Source organism: Papio anubis, chromosome 12 (genome assembly GCF_008728515.1).
Source record: "Papio anubis isolate 15944 chromosome 12, Panubis1.0, whole genome shotgun sequence".
NCBI classification, from domain to species: Eukaryota; Metazoa; Chordata; class Mammalia; order Primates; family Cercopithecidae; genus Papio; species Papio anubis.
In genome coordinates this window covers 105,361,332-105,383,739 of record NC_044987.1, presented here as the reverse complement: position 1 = coordinate 105,383,739, position 22,408 = coordinate 105,361,332, and the positions used below count along the sequence as shown (strand labels likewise).

The 22,408-nt window shown below is 39.4% G+C and overlaps 1 protein-coding gene across 3 annotated transcripts in view; it reads left to right on the top strand.

Moving 5' to 3' along the window:
* Positions 1–22,408, top strand: part of EXT2 (exostosin glycosyltransferase 2) — a 157,330-nt gene that overhangs the window by 71,193 nt on the left and 63,729 nt on the right. For all 3 annotated transcript variants that reach the window (XM_009186257.3, XM_021925881.2, XM_003909996.5), the window contains exon 8: positions 14,268–14,399. In XM_009186257.3, the coding sequence (XP_009184521.3) occupies positions 14,268–14,399 (132 nt within the window). The remainder of the gene's footprint in view (positions 1–14,267; positions 14,400–22,408) is intronic.

The window sequence follows — 22,408 nt, the reverse complement described above, 5'->3', positions numbered from 1 at the left end:
GACAGGATGGCTACAGAGGACTAGAGTTGGGTATTTCCCCACTTTTCTGTGGAAGGTTAGAGCCAGCTGGAGTTGGGTATTTCCTTTCCCTCAGATAGGATAGGCTCTGATAAAACCCTAACAGGTTAGGCTCTTGTTAAATAGTTTCTCCTGAGAGCAAACCTTGTTAAGAACAGAATGGTCTGGTGTATTTCAGAATGGTTACTTTTCCTTCCCCTTTCTAGAAGCGCCAAGGGGTTGTTCTCTAGTAGTCTCTGTGAGAACCTGGTTGGACAACTTCTGGAGGTAAAACTCTCGAAGTGTGGGGATGCCCCCATCTCCCTCCCTGACTGGGTTTCCCTGGAGTTTTTAAACTCTCAGACTTGTCCACACTGAGCCTCCAGCAATTTGTCGATTACAGTTAAGGTTTTCCTACCCTGGCACTGGTTCCTGGAGAAGTTTCTGCTCCAGTAAGTTGTGATTCTCTCTATTCACCTGTCTGTCTCTTCAGTTTTCAAGGCAGCTGTTTGCCATGTGACCTCATTTGCTTGACAGATTGGAGAAAAGCTGTTGATTTTTTCATTTCAGCCTTTTACTTGTGTTAGGACAGAATGGTGACTGCTAAGCTTATTCAGTGCCAGACTGGAAACCAGAAACCCCCAGACAGGATTTTAGTAGACGGAAGAGTATGAAGATGGCATTCCAGAAGAAGGGAATACCATGAACAAAGTAATGATCATGTGTTTGTGGGCCAGTGGAGGAAGTGACTTCCCTAGACTAGCAGAAGCATGGTGAAAATAGTGGGCGAGAAGTTTAGATATGTTGAGTGCAACAGATTTTGAAGGATATTGAGTGTCTTGGAGTAAAGATGAAGGAGGTAATGGATATTGGACAAAGAGTAATCTGGACTGTGAGAAGCTGGGGTAATGGGAAGAGCTCTGCTATTGATTGTGTGTGTGGAAACTCTCATGGGCTATTGCTGGGATATAAGGGTCTGGGTATTTGTTTTAGTTATTTACTTAACAAGTTATTTTGTAGCTGGCTAATTTACTGAACTTGCTTATTAGTTCCGTTAGGTTTTTAGCTGATTCTTTAGGGTTTCCTTCATAGCCAATCTATGGAAAGTTCTTGGATTTATTTTCACATTTGTTTCCTTTTTCTGTTTTCTTTGGATTTGTTTCATTTTCCACATTAAGTTGGATGCTTACTTTATTTTTGTATGGTAATTTGGTGTATACATCAGAATAAAATTAAAATGGAACTAGAAGCAGTTGGAATTTCAGAAATATCTGAAGTCTCAGATTTCATCTCTTAGAGTTTAAAAATAAAAAATGGCTATACACTTTTCTCTTAAATAGGTGAGATATATTATCAGGCTTCAACTTAACATTTAAGACAAATGTCAGATTTTTTATTGCTGTGAACTTATTGCTGAGGAAAGAAAACATTTAAATATTTTTCTCTAGCCACAAATCCCCATAAGTTTCAAGATTTTGACCGAATGCCATACTTTATGTATGTTAAAAAATTGTAAGCCAGGATCAATGGCACGTACCTCTAGCCACAGCTGCTCAGGAGGCCAAGGCAGGAGGTTTACCTGAGCCTGGGAGTTTGAAGCTGTGGTGTGCAATGATTGTGCCTGTGAATAGCTACTATGCTTCAGTCTGGGCAATGGAACAAGACCCAGGCTCTTAAAAAAAAAAAAAAAAGTAATATTCAGTGAATACAATTTTACAGTTTTTAATCCTTTCAAAGTACATTAAAAATAGTATGCTAAATCTTTGATATTTCTTCCTCCAGGAGGTGAAGCTTCATTACTTTCCCTTTCAGTATAGACTGAACATAGTGACTTGCTTCTAGGGGGCATACACTATGGGATGGGAACAGTAGTAATTTAACAGTGGGGAAACCTGGCAGACCCCACCTTAACTATGTGAGCAAGGTTAACATTACTTGTAATAAGTCATATTGGTAGCATGTGTCCCCTGATGGAATGTGAAGAGAAGGGTACATCATCTCTGTAGTATTCTCCAAAATCTATAACCTCAATCTAGTAAGTAGAAAACATCAGATAAACCCAAATTGAGGGACATTCTATGAAAGTCCTGACCAGTACTGTTCAACTGTGTCAGTGTCATGTAAGACAAGGAAAGACTGAGAAACTGTCACTGATTAGAGGAGACTGAGCTGACATGATGAGTAAATGCAATATGGTGTCCTGGATTAGATCCTGGAACAGAAAAAGGGACTTCTGGAGAAAACTGGGAATCTGGAGAAGAAAAAAAAGTATGTCGTTTGGTTAATAGAATTGTACTGATGTTAACCTCTTGGTTTTGATAATGGTACCATGGTGATGTAAGATGTTAACATTAGGAGAAGCTGGATGAGGGGCATTCCAGATATTTGAGAACTCTCTGGCTACTATTGCAACTGTTCCCTAAGTCTAAAAGTATTTCAAAATAAAAAGTTAGAAAAAGCAATCACCAGTTGGGCATGGTGGCTCATGCCTGTAATCCCAGCACTTTGGGAGGCCGAGGCAGGTGGATCACCTGAGGTCAGGTGTTCGAGACCAGCCTGGCCACGAGTGAAACCCCATCTCTACTAAAAATATAAAAATTAGCCAGGCATGGTGGCAGATGCCTGTAATCCCAGCTACTCGGGAGGCTGAGGTAGGAGAATCGCTTGAACCCAGTAGGCCGAGGTTGCAGTGAGCCGAGATTGCGCCACTGCACTCCAGCCTGGGAGACAGAGTGAAACCCCATCTCAAAAAAAAAAAAAAAAGAAAAGAAAAACAGAAAGCAATTACCACTTTACATGGCAAAAAAGTAGAAAAATACTTAAACCTACCAAAAACTTATAAAATGAATTCTGCTGCTGTTAGGTGAACCACTGGGTGTGACTTTCTATAAATTTTCAGCGAGTGCCATATGGGTGGGTTCCTAAATTACTGAATTTATATAACTGAGAGGTGAAGATGGTGGGTCTGGGAAAATGTACTGGATTAATAGAAACGTGTTTCCAGGAGTTGCACGTGGAGAAGGCAAATAAAACAGCTTCATGAATAAGGAAGGGAAAATAGCAGTCTCACGTTTTATGTGGCAAGGTGTTTTACATTAAACTAAATTAACAAAATAAATATTTTAAATAAAGAAAACAATTTGTATGTGGATAAATCCCAGGTATATTAACCTTTGTGCTTCAAAATCCCTTTTTATGTTACAGAAAGTAAGTTCTATTAATTGCTGTTTGTTGAATCCCAAAGTTGAAGGGATATCACATGTTTGTGAACTTCCTCTGCTCTTCTGGAGAAACTGGTAACATGGGCATAGTAAATGTCTACAAAAACCTCCAGTCCACAAGAAGTGCCTTTCAGGGGTTTTGCTGATATTTTTTTCCCTCTAATTTTAAGTTGGTTGTCAGGTAACTCTTATATTTATGAAAATGGAGTACGTAAAAGAATAAACAAAAAAATATTGCTTACAGTAATTCTAAACTAAAAATAAGGATGCTTGGGTTATAATTTGGCCTTACTATTGAGCTTTTTGAGCTGTCAGATGAAGATTATTAGAGCCTATCTCTGGGACCTTCAGACTGTTATGAGGTAGTCCAGGAAGGACATCAGACTCCCTGCTCTTGTGCTGTCAAAAGGACCAGTGAGCACCAAAGAGCCTGTTGGACACAGGGCTTTGGAAAGTTGGGAATGTTCTTTGCTGCTATTTTGTTAAAGCAAACAAATGGAAAGGAATAATTAGCCTTTGGCACATGTATTTGGAAAGGCTTAGAATCCCTTTGGAAGTTTTCAGGCTTATCTTCAGACACAGCTTTGAAAGATAAATCCATGATGCATGGAAATATTTTCCAGCCCTTCACCTGAAATAAATGGTTCTGTCAATGTTAGTGTGTTAAGAGAAAATTTCCTATAGCTCAGATCTCTTGAATCTCCTCATTTGCTAAGAGGGAGAAGATTTGCCTTTTTAACAATGCAGCTGTTTCTTAAACTTCGGGAGGGAGCAAGTGAATGCTTTATTTAATCTGTCTTGGTTCTCTGAGGTTTTGGGGTCTGTGTTTTGTTGTTTTCTCATTAAGTTTGGAAAATTCTTAGCTCTTTTTCCTTTAAATACATCTGCTGCCTTGTTCTCTACTTCACCCTCTCTCCTCTTCTGAGACTATAGTTACAGGTATGTTAGAGTGTTTGATATCGTCCTACAGTCTACAGTTCTAGAGTACTCTGTTTTGGATTTCCTCCCCCCCCCCCAACTCTTTTTTCTCTTTGTGTTTCAGTTTGGATAGTTTCTATTGTTCTGTCTTCAAGCTCTCTCTTGTCTTGGCTCTGTCTAGTGTGCTAAGCCTGTTAAAAAGAATTCTTCATTTATAATACTGTTTTTTCACTTCTAGCATTTTTATTTGACTGTTTTTTATATTATCCATCTTTCTACTAAAAATTCCCATATGTTCCTGTGAGTTGTCCACCTTTTTCACTAGATCCTTTAACATATTAATTACAGTTAAAGTCCTTGTCTAATAGTTCCATCATCTTGGTCATCTTTGAGTTAGGTTCTGTTGACAGCTTTGTTTTATGTCAATGGTCTGTTTTCTCTTATTTTTTGTTTCTGGAAAACTTTGATTGAAAGATGGGCATTCTGTATAGAAAAACAGAAGAGACCAACTTAAATATCATGTTCAGAAATGAGCACACCTTCTCTTCTGTCAGGCCCTTAGTGTGGGAGGCTGACTCAGTCTACTCAGTAATTAGGGGTGGGTTTCAGCTGATTTGTGGTTGGAGTGACCATCAGTGTGCCACAGACTTCCAGTGCTCCCAGGACATGGTGGCCACTACCTTACACTTGGTGTGAGGCCCCGCCTCCTGGAGTGCTTCTCAGAGTTCCTGCCTGGCCCTCTGCTCTCAGTAAACCCAACCTGCCCCCTTTCTTCTCACTCCTGTTCCTCCCTTGGTATAGACTGCTGGTGCTTGTACTTGGTGCTAGGCTCATGGTGGGGGCAGTGGGATTTTCCCTTCCCCTAATCCAGCCTCGGTCTTAGGCCCTTTTCCTGGAGCCTGGGGAGTGAATCTTTCTCAGTGTTCCTGTTCTTTCCTCTGGTGGCAGCTTAACCTGCCCTTCCTCTTGGAGGGTCTTGGACTGGAGAGTTTCCTGCCCTTCCCTGAGTGGTAGTGAACCTCTGCCTTGTGTCAGTGCAGGGTCCTGATCTGAGCCAGTGCTCCCGCTTGTCTTTCTGGGGCAGATGGCTTTTGCTTCTACACCTCCTGGCGAGGCAGTATACCTTTGCCTGTGATTAGTGGTGGGAGGGTATCCTGTTCCTCCCACAGCAGTAGACTTTTTGCATGGCTTCTGGTGCAGTTGGGGGAGTTTTTTGCCCTCCTTTGGGAGCAGAGGGCTTTTGCTTCGCCCTTTCTAGCAGTAGTGGTTTACTGGGGGCTGGAAGGATTCCTACTTCTAGAAATAGTGGATCCTGGACATAGTAAGATTTCCTTCTGTCCTCCAACCCTTGAGACTTTTGTTTTGGATGACAAAAACTACAATAAGTGGGCAGAGTTTTATCCAAATCTTCCTCAGAAGCATCCAGCAGAAGAGAACTTGCGAGTGAATGTGGATCCCCTTGTGTCTAGAGCTTCTAAACTGTCCTGATGGCCCATGCTCAGTTTTGAGAATTTGTTAAAATTGTAGCTGTTTTCTGTGGCTGCTTTTATGAAGTCCACCTCCTCTTCCTGTGCTCTTCCAAAGCTGAAATAATTTGCGTGTCCCAGCTCTCCTTGGAGAGGCTTGCCATCTTTGAAATGTAGTTCCCTTGACTGCCTTATGAACATAGCTCTCTTATGGGCCTAAGGAAAGTTATGATGTTTGTAGGTTATGATGTTTGTAGGCTTTTTCTCATTATTATGGTAGATTCCATGTTCTCTTTTGACTTTCTCCATCCTAAGCAGAAGCGAATCTTTTATGTTATGACCAACCAGTGAGTGGGGAGAGGGGAAATGGAGCAGTATTTAAGCAAGTACCAATCCATAGTTACATGTCATTGCCAGATGTTTGGATGGCATTAGCACTTGGAAGTTGGGACAGAAGCATAGCTGGCTGGTTTTGTTTTGTGGGTTCCATTAGAAAAATCCTTTAATATACCAAAATTAAGCCTATTGACCTACGTCACATTCAGGAGGTTCTGATTAAAAGGGCAGTCCAAAGTTGACTGGTTCATTAGAGCCAGCCATCATTGGATGCAGATACTCTTGGGCTAGGTAGGGTTTTTATATAATCTTTGTGCTATTGGACAGACCTCCTGACCACTTTGAGGTAGCAAACTTACATGACACAGTTTTAAAAGTTGTTTATCTCTCTCGTAGTCTATTACAAGCGTAACATAAAGGACATTCTTAGTCCTGTTTCTGCCTTGCTGTTACAACCAGGAACAGATTTTCCTCCTTTTCCCTCAGATCCACTCCCCTAATCTTTCACTTTTAAAAATTTGGTATACAAGATGTGATGCCATGATTAAATGATTGTTTTCCCCTTAAGCCTCATGAATTGACACCTTGATGATTTGGAAAAGTTTTGTAGGATGCAAGTGGTGCCTGTCCTACCTTGTGCCTGCAGGGCACTGTTGTCAGATGGATTTGTTCTTTCAACAATGTTTAACTGCCTGCCCTTTAACAGGTGCTGTGTTAGGTGTTAGGTGCTAGTGGTGAGCAAAACCAGACATATTCACACTCATGGAGTTTCTGGAAAAGGACTGTCTTCTTTCTCAGAAGCCTCATGATTGATTTAGAAGGGACATGTTATTGATTGCTGTACTTTTCGATATGAAATGCTATCATACTCCCACTTGATGTATTTTTATTATTTCCAACTCCATTCTCTGGGGGTTGGATTTCTTCACTGTCTTCAGGAACTGAGATGAATGGAGTTGTAACACTGGGATCCTATTCTCTTTCCTCTTCCCCTTCACCCATTCTCACCCCAAAACAGTGCTGCCAACTGTTGAATATATTCTTCTTCTTTTCTTTTTTTTTTTGAGGCAGAGTCTTGCTCTGTCACCCAGGCTAGAGTGCAGTGGCGCGATCTCGGCTCAATGCAAACCCCGCCTCCCGGGTTCAAGTGATTCTCATACCTTAGCCTCCCGAGTAGCTGGGATTACAGGCTCCCGCCACCACACCCAGCTAATTTTTGTATTTTTTAGTGGAGACAGGGTTTCACCATCTTGGCCAGGCTTGTCTCAAACTCCTGACCTCATGATCCACCCGCCTCGGCTTCCCAAAATGTTGGGATTACAGGCATGAGCCACTGTGCCCGGCCCTGTTGAATATATTCTAATGTAAGTGACAAAGACCCTAAGGGGACAGGACGGATGTAAGTGTTGGAGAGAGAGCTAACATTTCCCAACTGCCTATTCTGCGCTAGCACTGCGGTACTTCGTAAACCTCATCTCATTGAATCTTCATGGGATAGGGGGTGTGATCTCCATCTTACAGATTCAAAAAACAGAGGTTAAGTAACTTAAAATTGCGCAAGATGCTCTATAACTGTTGTCCTTTCCCCTATACCACACTGGCTTCCCTTCAACAATTACTGCTAATCCTATTGCCTACGCATTACTGAAAATTAAGAAATGAATCACATTTAACTGATGTATCAACTGAAATAGCAATTTCAATTTGGAGTTCCACTTTGCCCATGATAGTTTTAAGCTGGCCCAGTCCCTGCCCTAGAGGAGCTTTATAATTCTCATGTTTTAAAGTATCATAGGAACTATGTAGTTCTTATGCTGTGAAATCTGCATGTTTTATAAACAGAATCACAGTGGAATCTGATTAACCAAGAAAGTTTAAATGCTTTGTTCAAGGTTATATTGGTATGACCTATTTATTCACCTGTAACTTAACTCTTCAGCTGTGTACCTTCCACAGTTTAGAGTGACTGGGGAATTTGCATAGCTGCTGAAGAATCCGTCATTCACACTTTTAAGATAGATATAAATGTGGACCATGTTTTAAGGGAGAAAAAAACCATAATGAGCACTTATTTGCATTTGCTCTCTGGATGAGAATAGTGGTGCTTTCGTACATTGCCAACATAGCTGAAAACTCCTTCCTCTCTGTGGATAAGCAGGCTATACTGAGTCCTGGAGGGACTATAAATTATAATACCTTCTGAACATTTCAAGGTATTACAGAGGTCCTGCAGAAACAATTAAGCCTGAGAAGTTCACTTATCCCCAGGCTGAGACACTTGAGCTATGATTATTGGCAAAACTTGCTTCCTTTCTGAGTGAATTGCAATTTGGTGGACAGGGTGAGATGATTTGAGACATCTTAAATTAGAAGTTCAGTTGTGCATTTGTGCCTTTGGCTGGTGTCCTGGGTGGATTTCTTACCAATCGTTGTTTTCTATAAATCCCAAAATCTGCTGTCTCCACTGTGATTATATGTGAGCATAAAGCTTTGGAATGCTTCAGTTGGAATGTGGTTTAATTTGAATATGACTTAAAAGAACATATGATGATAGACCCATTTGGGTAGAAGAGGAGATAAATATTCAGGATATATGTGTGTTTATGTTTGGCCTGATGCTTTGTAAATTTTTACACTTTTCAGTTTCTTGAAAAAGGACCATTTTCTAAAACTTGCTGTGTGCTGGTACTCTTAATGCTCTAGAACAGGGTAGAAAAAGGTCTGAATTTAGAGTTAGGAATCACGGATTTGAATCGTGATTCTGCTCCTTAATATCTTTGTATCTTAGTTTCCTCACTTATAAAATGAAACTGTCCCGAATAAGTGACAAACTGGTTGTGAAGAGCAGATGAAATCATGAATATAAAAGTGCTCTGCAGCAGGTAGAACACGAACATTTGCAAGGATGATGATTTTTAAAATGCCAATATCTATTTCCAAGGACCTCACAGTCTAGCTGGAGAGAAAAAAGTGATCCTCTGAAATGACAGAAAAACAATTATAGAACAGTATATAACAACTAATGTGTATGGCAAAAACTGTAAGGGCTAAGGGATTTCATAGCAAGGGGAGATTGGTGGTAGTAGAAGTGATCAGTAAAAGTTTCATAGGGAAGATGGGTTCTTTCAGGTCTCATAAAATGTAAATATTTTGGCTGGATGCTAGGAGAGAAAGCAGTAACATGAATTTAAGCAGGATTGAGATAGTAGCGAATCGGCCATATCTAAGAAGCAATAGCAGGGAGGCAGCCAGCTGTGTGCCCAGATGACCAACTATCGGACAACTTGAGAAAGTCAGATACCCTTGAAAGCTAAATCTGTATTTCAGCTTTTCTTTGAGTAGGAGACATTCTCATTGTGCATGCTTTGCCTTCTTCTTATTAGTCAGTGGAGATGATAGTAGTTACATAACTCAAGTTACCCTAGGCTTTTAACTAATGGATAGAACACTTGCCCCGGAAACAGAAGCAAAGTAAGCACATCTAGACCAGAAAGCATCTTTTTCCTTTACCCTTTTGGGTTATCCTTACAATTTCCCCATGTTAAATTTTCCCATGTTCACTCCCTTGCATAAATCCTGATAGCCTCTGGTTTTGAGTGGAATCAGAGATCTGAATGAAGCTGGAGAGATCATATAGAGTAGCATTCTGCTTTTGTTAGGAATTGAGTTTAACCTCTGCTCGGATAAGGAACTGCCTTCTTTCCAAAGACTATATCGGACCAGGAAAGAGTAGCTGATACTGGAGCAACCCTCCTGCCAAAAGAAGAAAAAATTATAAAAGTTTATTTAAAACAACTGTTTACAGTCATTGTAGAGCAACTAACATAGTATTTGAGGGAATACCATTCCTGAGAGGAAGAAAGCACTTGGAATTGAGCTACATAGTCACTCTGGCATTTTCCCTGAGGGTACTTGCCAATTCTCTATCCAAGAGTGTGGGGTCCCAGCAGAAAGCAGCAGTCCTACAGGGCTTAGAGGTTGGAGTTAGGGGCTATTAAAGTATTTGGGATCTGAAACACAAAATCCCAGGAGAAAGAAAACCACAAGGAAGAAAGTGAAAAATGTGCTTGTAATCTTCCCTTGGGGTATTTGCCAACTCCTAAGGTACACATGATCAGAGCAAGGCTCCAAGAATCCTTGTAAAAAGCAGCAGTTGGGAATGTTGTGAGCAATGCAGATATTTCAGCAGCCATATACAGTGCTGGTGAGAGGTTGGTATTCAAGGCCTGCCAAGGTAGAGGGGCCCTGGCAAATACAGACACCCCAGGCTTTAATTGGAGGCCTCAGAAGGACCACACTTTGAGCATAAGGGAAAGCTGAAATAAGCTAGCTCTGACACAACTTAAAACTGACCTCTGACAGGATTAAAGTGGCCTGACTGTACTATTACACCTGCCAGAAGAATACGTTACACTCTTAGGAGGAAGATAATCTGAATCATCCAGAACCTCTACAGGTTTTAAACAGAATGTCTGCCATCCAATAAAAAACTAAGAAGCATGCTAAAATTGAGACCAAGTGACCAAAATGAAGAGAAAAACGACAGTAGCAAGATATCCACAGGTGATTCAGATATTGGAGTTTATTAGTCAAGAACTGACTATGTTTAAGAAAGTAGAAAAAAAGAAGAATACTTTCAACAAAGACATGAAATCTACTTTTGACAAGATCAAATGGAAATTCTGGAACTGAAAAAATATAGGAATGAAATTAAGAATTTAATACATTATTTAATAGCAGTTTAAACACCAAAGAAAAAGGGATAGAAGATTATTGAACCAGAAGAAAAGTTAGTAGAAAACACCCAGATTGAAGCACAGAGAGAAAACATACTGAAAAGGGAATAAGAGATACATGAGATATATTGAAAACATTGTGAAATATATTTCACATATATGTACATTTGGAGTCTCAGGAGAGTGCAACGGAAGTAATATTTAAGAAATATTGGTGAAACCCCATCTCTACTCAAAATACAAAAAATTAGCCGGGTGTGGTGGCGGGTGCCTGTAGTCCCAGCTACTAGGGAGGGTGAGGCAGGAGAATGGCATGAACCCGGAAAGCAGAGATTGCAGTCAGTGAGCTGAGATCGCGCCACTGCACTCCAGCCTGGGCGACAGAGGGAGACTCTGTTTCCAAAAAAAAAGAAGAAATATTGGCTGAGAGTTTTCTAAAATCAGTGGAAAGCATCAAACCACAAATTGAAGAAGCACTACAGTCCTCAGTGGAATAAATACAAAGGGCCACATCTAGGCATGTCATAGTTGAATTACTGTAAGGCAAAGACAGAGAAACTTAAATGCAGTCAGAAATAAAAAGCATATTGTCTTCAAAGGTGCACCAGTAAGATTGACAGCTGGTTTATCAATGAAGAATTGGTTGAAACCAGAATACAATAGAAGTATACCTTGAATGTTTTGAAAGAAAATAATCACTAACCTAGAATTCTCTACCTATCAAAAGTATCCTTCAAAAATTGTTTGGGTAAAAAGAAGCTTTCAAACAAGTAAAAAGAGAGAGTCATCCACTAATTCTGCAATGAAATAAATAAAATAAATTCTTCAGTTAGCAGGAAGATGATATGTGATGGAAGCTCAGATATGCATCAAGAAAAGAAAGGGTAAATACATGGTGAAAATTTACTTTAAAAAATAATGATGTCCCCAGGCACGGTGGCTCTTGCTTGTAATCCCAGCACTTTGGGAGGCCAAGGCTCGTGGATCACGGGATCAGGAGTTTGAGACCAGTCTGACCAATATGGTGAAACCCCATCTCTACTAAAAATACAAAAATTAGCCGAGTGTGGTGGTGCATGCCTGTAATCCCAGCTACTTAGGAGGCCGAAGTGGGAGAATCGCTTGAACCTAGGAGGTGGAGGTTGCAGTGAGTCGAGATTGCACCACTGTACTCCAGCCTGGGTGACAGAGCAAGACTCTGTCTCAAAAATAAATAAATAAATAATAAAAATAAATAAATAAAAAACATGTCTTGTGGGATTTAAAATGTGTAGATGAAAAATATTTGACAATAATAGCATAGCAGATAGGAGAGAGCTGATAAGTTATAAAATTGTTAGTTTGAGATGTAATATAATAAAGCAATGATGCTTACTGTAGTTGTTAGGAAAGCTACTCAATAACAAAAGACTAAATAACTAGCAACCTAATGAAGAAGAAAAATGTGGAATAATAATAAAAATTTTTTGATCAATTCTAAAGATGAGAAAAAACTAAAATAACAAGAGATAAATAGGAAACAAATAGAATGATCATACATTTAAACTCAGCCATATCAGTAATGTAAATTAAATATAAATGGACTGTATTTGTAATTAGGAAACAAATATTTTTGGATGAGATAATATATTAAAACCCAGTAACAGATTGATTATCCCTTATCCAAAATGCTTGGGAGCAGAAGTATTTAAGATTTCAGATTCTTTTTTTAGATTTTAGGGAATCTGAAATGCTCCAATGAGCATTTCCTTTGAGCATCATGTCAGCACTCAAAAAGTTTTGGATTTTGGAGCATTTTAGATTTGAGTTTTTTGGATTTAGGATGCTCAACCTGTATATGCTTTTTGCAACAGACAAGCTTGGGACAAGCTTTGAGGGTAAAAATTTGAAATATATATTTATAAACTTGAAATACATATATGTGTATATAAATATACACACACACCCTACACAATCCATAGCCACACATACAGGCAGACAAATAAAAATCAATAAGGATATAGAATATTTAAACAAAATTATACCCATCAATTGCAGAATATATATATTTTTAAGTCTACATACATTATTTATAAAAATAAACAATGTGCTGGGCCATAAATCAAGTTTGAATAAATTGTAAAGTATTGAAATCACATGTGTTCTCTGACCACAGCACAGTCAAAGTGCAATCAAAGTAGAAATCAGTAATAGAAAGATAAATAGAAAAAATAAAAATATTTAGAAATTAAACAATGTTCAAAGGAAATTAGAACTTTTTTGTCTAAATGGTAATGAAAATGATATGTAAATGTGCAGGGAGCACTTAAATAGGACATAGCGGGAAATTTATAACTTTAAATGCATATATTAGAAATGAAGAAAGGTTGAAATCAATGATCTAAACTTTAATTTTAGGAAGTTAAAAGCAAGATTAATTAAATTCTTTCAAAATAGAAGGAAATAATAAGAACAAAAACTAGCAAAATAAAAAAAAGTATGATGTGGAAAATCAACAAAATCAAAAGTCAATTTTTACAAAAAGATTAACAAAATTGATAAAGCTCTACTAAGACTGATCAAGTACAAAGAGAAAACACAACAGTATCAGGAATGAAAAGAGATGTATTACAATAGATTCTACAGGTGTTAAATGGATGTGAATGCACAGCTTTATTTCAATAAATTTAACAATTTAGATGGAATGAAGATATCCCTTGAAAAGCACTACTTATGAAACTGACATACACACAGAAAAACATGCATAATCCTATGACTATGAAAGAAAATTAATCCATAATTTAAAATGTTCACACACACACACACACACACACACACACACACCAATCCACCCACCCACCCACACCCTTGCCCAGATGGCTTCTGTGAGGAATTCCTCTAAAACCTTTCAGGGAAGAAATAATGCCAACCTCGCATAAAAGTTCTCAAAGAACAGAAAAAGAGAGAATAGTTTCCACCTCATTTTGTAAGGCCAGCATAACTTTGATACCATAACCTGACTTAGATATTGCAAGTGTTGAGCAAAACAAATCAGACACAAAAGGGTAAATACTGTTTGATTCCATTAATATGAAATTCAAGAGCAGACACCACAATCGTAATCAGCATAATGGTTACTCTTAGAGGGTTGAGATACTGACTGGGAAATAGCATGAGGGAATCTTTTGGAATGCTGGAATGTTCTATATCTTTATCTGGATACTAATTATAAGAGTATATACATATGTATAAATCCATTGAGCTGTACACGAGATTTGTGCACTTTACTGTGTGTATGTTATATAAGACAAAATATTATACACTCTGCTATAACACATCAATAGTCTCATCATTACATAATTTATCTTCTATCTTAATTGAATCCAATGTGCATTTCACTTGCTAACATTTTATTTTGACTGCATTTGATAAATACAAACTTCTGATAGTAGCTGGCTTGAACAGCAGGGAGCATTTGCCCTAGGTACCCCCACCCCTACAACTTTGAGAATAAAGGAATTAGCTAAACCCAGAGTTGACTGTGATGGAGCATCTAGTTTTCCCACTCTGTCTCGCTTGCTTGCTCACTTAAAACAGCGTTGTTTTCTTTATAGGCCCGGTGGTTCTGGGAAGCGTACTTCCAGTCAATTAAAGCCATTGCCCTGGCCACCCTGCAGATTATCAATGACCGGATCTATCCATATGCTGCCATCTCCTATGAAGAATGGAATGACCCTCCTGCTGTGGTAAGTGAATTCCAGTGCTAGCCACGTGAGGCATGCTCCAGCTGTCAGGGTGGGTGAAAGGAAAATGTACTACAATTGTAAAGGTTATTTAAATTATAGCTTTCTAAGGTGAGAGTGTGCTTTTTATACTTGGGGGCTGATAAGGGCAGTGTAATTTTGAAACACTGACAAGAGTGAAAAATACGGAAGCAGCAGCTTCCAGTGTGTTTTAAATGTGCTTAGAAAGACCGTCTGTTTATTTTTTTACAGAGATAAGTAAGGAGGCATGGGTCTTTTTGGAAATCAAAGACATCCTGGTGACTTTTGCAATTGTAATGCTTAGAGCTTTTGAAAAAGTTCTGTAAGCAACTTAATAATAATAGCTTGTACTTTGAGTGCTTACTCTCTGCCAGGGACTGTGCTAAGTGCTTTACATGTATTACTTCAATCAATATTTCCAACACACTGTGAGGAAAATAATAAGCAGAAGTGATCTAGAGGCATTACGGATTGCTATAGTCATTTGCTCACAATTGTGGCAGAGGCCTCTAGCTATTTCCAGCAAAGAGATGGAGCGGTCAGAAGCTGTTCTTGGGCTTTCTTCCTTGTGTGAAGGAATCATAAGGCACATGTGTCATTGTAGAGACTGTGGCAGTGGCTTCTAGACACACCTTCTTTTTCACTGAAAATGCCTGAAGTTCTGGAGCTGGAAATTACTACTTCCTAGCTGCTCTGAAGTGGACCTGGCTGTCCAGCTCACAGACCTCAAGGCGTTCCTGTAAGAGAACTAGACTCTTCTCCATTCTTCGTTCTAATCGTCTCTCTCTTTCTGACCAGCCCTCCTTGTCTCCCGATTCTACCTTTTATTTTATTTTTTAAAAATTATTATTATACTTTAAGTTCTAGGGTACATGTACACAACATGCAGATTTGTTACGTATGTATACATGTGCCATGTTAGTGTGCTGCGCCCGTTAACTCGTCATTTACATTAGGTGTATCTCCTAATGCTATCCCTCCCCACTCCCCGCTCCCCACAACAGGCCCCAGTGTGTGGTGTTCCCCACCCTGTGTCCAGGTGTTCTCATTGTTCAACTCCAACCTATGAGTGAGAACATGCGGTGTTTGGTTTTCTGTTCTTGCGATAATTTGCTCAGAATGATGGTTTCCAGCTTCATCCATGTCCCTACCAAGGACATGAACTCATCTTTTTTTATGGCTGCATAGTATTCCATGGTGTATATGTGCCACATTTTCTTAATCCAGTCTATCACTGATGGACATTATTGCTATCATTGATTCTACTTTTCCTTTCTTTCTTTCTTTTTTTTTTTTTTGAAACTGAGTTTTACTCTTGTTGCCCAGGCTTGAGTGCAGTGGCGTGATCTCAGCTCACTGCAACCTCTGCCTCCTGGGTTCAAGTGATTCGCCTGCCTCAGCCTCCCTAGTAACTGGGATTACAGGCGCCCGCCACCACACCCAGCTGATTTTTTACTTTTAGTAGAGACGGGGTTGGCCAGGCTGGTCTCGAACTCCTGACTTCAGGTGATCCACCCGCCTTGGCCTCCCGAAGTGCTGAGATCATAGGCATGAGCCATTGCGCCAGGCCCCGATTCTACCTTTTCTAAATAGTGCTGTATATGGCCACCTGGTTAATCTTCATATAGGACCATCCTTTTCTCTTTCCTTTCCTGCTTCCCTTCTTCCTACTTTCATCCAGGCTTTTTGAAATGATTACTGGGTTTTAGGTACTCAGGTGCTGAGAATACGGAAAAAAGAAAACAGTTCCTGCCCTCAAAGAAGCTCTCCACTAATTTGGGAAGCTAGCAAGTAATGCCGTGAACATAGAGGTCCTGTAGTGGAGTGGTGTACTGAGTGCTGTGGGTGCACAGGGGACAGGCATCTCTTCTTGCTGGGACACTTCCTGAAGAGGGAGTGCCCGAGAGGAAGTCAGTATGTGCATATGGTAAAAACAACAGCAAACATCTCTATGTTTTGCTTGAGGTGAAGTTTCCTTCTATCTCCTCCTTGACTCCATTACCAAAGGCAACATCTCAGAATGTTACCATTCATATATAAGCATAATTTTGTAGTTTTGAAACATATATGGGATTATACTATACTTATTTTTCTGCCTTTTTTTATTTCAGCACTAGATTGTAGACTTATTTTTGTTTTATTCTATATAGGTCTACTTCAGTTTTTTAGGATGGCTGTATTAGTATTCAATTGTTTGGGTATATCGTATGTAATAGATCTATTATTGATAGGTATTTAGACTGCTTTCTTTTTTTTTTTCCTTCTTTCTAACAGTAATACAAGGGCATACTTTCATATGTTTACACATAAATATGTGAATATATCTACAGAATTAATTCCAGCTAAAAAACTGCTTAAAGAAAATACACGTTGGCCGGGCGCGGTGGCTCACGCCTGTAATCCCAGCACTTTGGGAGGCCGAGGCGGGCAGATCACGTGGTCAGGAGATCGAGACCATCCTGGCTAACACAGTGAAACCCCGTCTCTACTAAAAATGCAAAAAATTAGCCGGGCGTGGCAGCGGGTGCCTGTAGTCCCAGCTACTTGGGAGGCTGAGGCAGGAGAATGGCGTGAACCCGGGAGGCAGAGCTTGCAGTGAGCCGAGATCGCGCCACTGCACTCCAGCCTGGGCGACAGAGCGAGACTCCATCTCAATAAAAAAAAAAAAAAAAGAAAATACACATTTTAAATGTTGATAGATATTAACAAATTTCTCTTTCAAAAGACTATATTAATGTATAGTTTCACAAATAACATTTGGGTGTTCTAGTTCTCCATGCCTTCAGTAATGCTGGGTATTTGAATTTTTTTGCTCATCTCATAAGTGAGAAATGGTCTTCATGTGTATTTTTCAAAGCAAAGATTGATAGCTTTGTTGAGTTTTCTCAGATAATTCTATTTGTATTTTTATTGTTATCACATTGTACTTTTAGATTGTTTTAGACATTTATTTGTTCAGTGGTTATTTACTGAATGCCTGCCTTGTTCCAGGCAGGGTGCGTGGTACTTTGAATGAACAAGGCAGAGGAGGAGCCTTGCCTTTGGGAAACTTACGTTACAATGGATCTTTCTATCTAGAAGAAAGATTTGTCTTTCTGGTAGAATTTATATGATGTGTGTGTGTGTGTGTGTGTATTTGTGTGTATATATATCTCCTTTACAAGTCTTGGTAAATATTTCTTAGATTTAAAATTTTTTCTTATGCTCTAATGAAAGAATTCTTTCTGACCTTATAGTTCTCAACTGGTTACCATTTGTATACAGACACATTTTGACTTTTGTATATTAATTTTGCAACTATTCTGTTACTGAATTCTATAGTTGTTTACTTTTTTTACTTGATTCTCTTATATTTTTTAGATATACAATTATATCTACAAATGCTAATTTTGCTTCATTTTTCCAGTATTTGAAACCTTTATTTTTTCTTTTATCTAATTGCATTGGCTAGTACTTCCAGAACAATGTTAAATGGTGATTTGAATGTTAAAAGAAAACGGTAGGTATTATCTCGTCAATAGAAAGGAAGAAAGTTAGATTCCATCCAGAAGGAACAACAAATTCAAAGATATAGAGGGACAGGGGAGTTTGGTAGTTTAAGGAACGTCAGAGAGTTCACTGTGGCAACAGTGAAGGAGGCTTGGGAGGAAGAGGCAGAGGATGAAGTCTGGAGAGGGTCCAGATCACAAAACACCGTGTGTCTTACATAAGGCATTGGAGTGTTATCTGTGAGAAACAAAAAATCACTGAAGCCTTTTAAACAAGGGAGTAATGTGATAAGATTGCATTTTGGGTCAGTCTCATCTTAGTGTGGAGGATGGATGATGCATGGCAGTGGGACCAGACTGGAGGCAGTAGACTGTTTGAGAAATCCAGATGAAAATTAATAGAGGACACATTTGAGTGGTGTCTGGAAAAATGGACTATTCTAACTGTAAGTGAGGGAGAAGTTCAGAAGACTGAGGTTTACTGTATAGTTTATCCAGATAGGGAATTTGGTTGCATGAGGAGTCATGGATGAGGATGGTATTGGCGTCCAAACTCAGTCTAAGGGCAGGGCCCTCCACAATCTACCTTTCTTTCTTTTTTTCTTTTCTTTCTTTCTTTCTTTTTTTTTTTTCTTGTTCTGTTTCAGAGAGTTCTAGATTTCTGGCAGCACAACTCAATCCTTCCTCTGTGTGCCCCTGTTTTTCCTCCTCTGTGCCTTTGTGGCTGCTAGCCTTTTCCTTGGCACACCTTTCTTCCCCATCATCTGCAGATTTATACAGGCTTCAGTGGCTGGCTGGTAAACTCTTCTCTCCAGGAGGTCTTCCCAACCCCTTCAGTAGGAAGTAACTCTTAGAGCATGGTATCTGTGTTTCTTTTCCATCACTTACCATGTGTATAAGTGGAATTTCCTGTAAAGTTTTAAGCATCTTAAGGTCATTTCTGACCTTGGTGTTTCTCATAATACCTAGGACAACTTAATTCAGACAGGAAGATCTTGATATATAAAGGAAAGAAAGAGGGATGGAGAGAGGGAGAAAGGGAAGGAGGGAGGAAGATTGGCATCCTAGGACTTGAGCCATCTAAGACACATCCTGCTGGGAAGGTGGGGAAAGTGGTAGATTGTTTCTCATCTGTAAAGTGGTTATAATGACAGTAACCCAATGACTTATATAAGATCATGTAATGGCAAGTTGTGTGAACAACTGAGAACCCAGGTCTTCTACCTGCAGATTATCTTGAATTGCCATGGAATTATAGGGGAGCCCTTGAGCCTCCTCTGGGCTAAAACGTTACTGCTGTTCCAAGCAAATGGTACAAGCTTGAGAGGAAAAATATTTCATCTGTTCCTCTGCAGGAGAATTCATACCGGTGCAGGAGAATTCATAGAGAATTCTGTCTGGTCATGACCCAGACAGGAAGTGCAGAAATACTGGGACTTTATCCTATACTTTTATCTAAAGCTCTAAGAGATGTTTAATAAAAATAAAGAGTTGGACTTTAGTTCTTTTTTATAAGAATATAGATAGGCTAGGAAAAATAGAATATGAAATTTTGCAGTTTTGAAATAGATATGTTTTAATTCAGGACGGAATGGTCAAAGTGCTAAACTCTTAACAATTTGAGAAATAAGCATAAAAAGCATAAATCAAGGTATATAACTGGGAAATATATTCTCTATATGTTTTTAACTCTTTCTTAATCCTTTTTAGGATACTTTGGTATTTATCACATTTCTAGCTCAGGTGACGAGAGCCCTGATTTAAAGCAGTAGGTTATACATTTCTGCATCTTCAGTAAAAACAACTGATGGGAGGCCTGAATAGCGATGGTTTATTTATAGTTAACTTCTCCCCTTCCCTCAGAAATCTTTAACCTACTCTAGATGAGATTACTATGAGCCCAACCTGCAGGGGAGTCTCTTCTCTAGATTCCATCAAATTTATGATGTCTGACACTCCGAGGTGGGAGTAGGCGTGGATCTTGGTCAGTAAATCAAAGGGTGGTCTGGGGTTTTCAGAGATACACTCTTAGGGTCTCCAGCCATGCACAGAGCTTGCTCAGACTGGAGAAGGAGAGGTGAGAGTTCAGAATCATATTTTGGCTAGATACAGCTGCCTTAGTTTAATGTAAAAAGAAGAGGGGGGGCCTATGTGTGTCAACGATTATGACAGTGAGAGGTGGCCTTTCAGAGTATTCATGTCACTAGATGCTTTGTCACTCTTATCTGTAAAACTAGGGTGATGACATTATCCACGTTGCACCACACCCTCAGAACCTGAAAAAGTTTGACACAGTAAAACTTGGACGTAATGTTAATGTAATAGACCTATCTAAATTGGAGAAATTGACCCTTTGTTTTGAAAGGAATTCTAATTTATCACCAAGTTAAAGTTCTTTATGAGGGGAAGCATGCATGCTTTTATATTAATTGTCTTAACTGTTCATGTTAAGGCTGCCTATATTTTTATGCCTTTTCTGTCCCTTCGTGCTTTTATTTTTCTCTCCTTTTTGCAAATATCAGCAAAGCTTTATCATCTCCCTAAATATCCTATATTACTTCTAACTTTGGTGCCATTTCTGGTCTTTGGTGCCATTTTACTTCTGGTTCTCTGCCAGATGTGAACATATGCAGGAGGACAGACACTGAGACAAGTGAGCTTTAAACTATGAATTCATGTGTCACCAAAGTTGTATCCTCTCAGTGACAACTTTTTAAAAACTAAATGTAATATAGTCTGAAAACGATGTAGAGTGGAGTGTTTTCCCGTGTTATTTTTCTATGATGTGATTTGAAAGATTATACTCCATCTTATCAATGTTATAATTTTATTTACATTTTTGATAGACAGTGTTTTTTTCCAAGTTTGCTATCATAGGTAACACTAATAAAGATACCCCAGGTTTTTTTCCTTTCTGCAATTACCTTACCAGATTTAAAACAAAAGGAAAAGAGAGTAGGGGTTCTTATAGCCATTGATAAAAATTGATGAGAAAAATGGGGAAGCATCTTAAAATGAATTATTATACCCAGAATAAGAATGAGGTTGAATAACAAGAGCTTTTTCTATGAAATCTAGCCGGAGCGGCAACTTCGCTGCAATCAAAGCCTCAGATGAGGATTAGATACTTCCCTGGACCTCCTCTAAGTCTCAGTCTAACTCTAATTTTTGAAGATAGAAAGGGCAAGGGATCAGCCAGATGAGAGTATTGCATAAGAGCACTTGATTGGCAAGAATCACCCAGGGGGATCAGAAATCACAACTGTGGGCAAAATGTGGTAGGGTGTGCCATGAGGCAGTGGTTCCCAATCTTTCGTATGCATCAGAATACAGAGTGCTGCCACCCCGCCCTGAGATTCACATTGGGTAGGTCTGGGTTAGGAACCTAGAATTCGCATTTCTAGCAAATTCCCAAGTCTTGGGTGTTGATGCTGCTGGTCCAGGGACCGTATTTCAACGTGGGATTTCATTCACTGTGTGTGTCCTAACTCACTCCCTGGAGAAGGCTCTTCCTTTCTCCTCATCCATTTCCTCCTCTTAACCCTGCGGGGCTTGGATTAGAGGCATCCAGAGGCTGGGTTTAGAGTGAATCTGTCCCAGCTACATGAAAAACTCAGGGCTGCCTATACTTAGATGTCCAGACGGTGGCCCTCACTCACAAAGGTTGTGGTTGTACAAGCAGCTGAAAATATCACTCAGCTATAAACACTAACAAGCAATAAATCACTCTGCAAGCTGAAGAAGCGCTAGCTCAGATGTATGAAGCAGAACTCTAAGTTGAAAAGATACCAGGTTAACAGTCTGTGTAACTCAACTCAGCACCCTGTAAGTTGTGGAATGTTTCTCTGGAATTTGAAAGCCTACCCTGCCCCACAGGAGGCCTTCTTGGCTTATTCTCTCCGTCTTCCTCCTACTGCCTAGATATGATTAAAAAAAAAAAAAAAGTATGGAATTTAGAAATTTTAGCTCGAATTTAAGGTACGTTTAAACTTTTTGAAGTCTATTGTTTTTATAGGTATCACATTTAGAGGATCACATTTGCACAAGTGATCCAGTATGCTACCCTAAATTCCAGACCTTTCCTTAAGTAGTACCTTTTACTTCTTTGGAAGCGAGCTAGAAAGTCTCAGAATGTCAGCAGCCAGGGAATAAGGAAAGCTGAGCTGGGTCTGCAGATGGAGAGATGCGGAAAGATACAGAAAGCTTCATCTGGGGCCCCAAGCAAAGAACTTGGCCAATTCTGATGGTCAGATGGAAAATGGTAAAGAAAATGAAAATCACAAGCCCGATCCAGATGGGGAATATAGATAAAGAACATGAAAAGACAGACTCGGGGATATTACTAAGATGATCTTGTCAATCAGAAGAGCATGCTAGAGCTTTTGTAGCCAAGAGAAACGAATGTGCCTGTGTAACACACATCTGCATGGCAGCCCTAGTGGTGGTGCTGGATGAATGAATGTACACACATTGTTTCCTTGGATGCAGTCCTGCCTTCGTTGC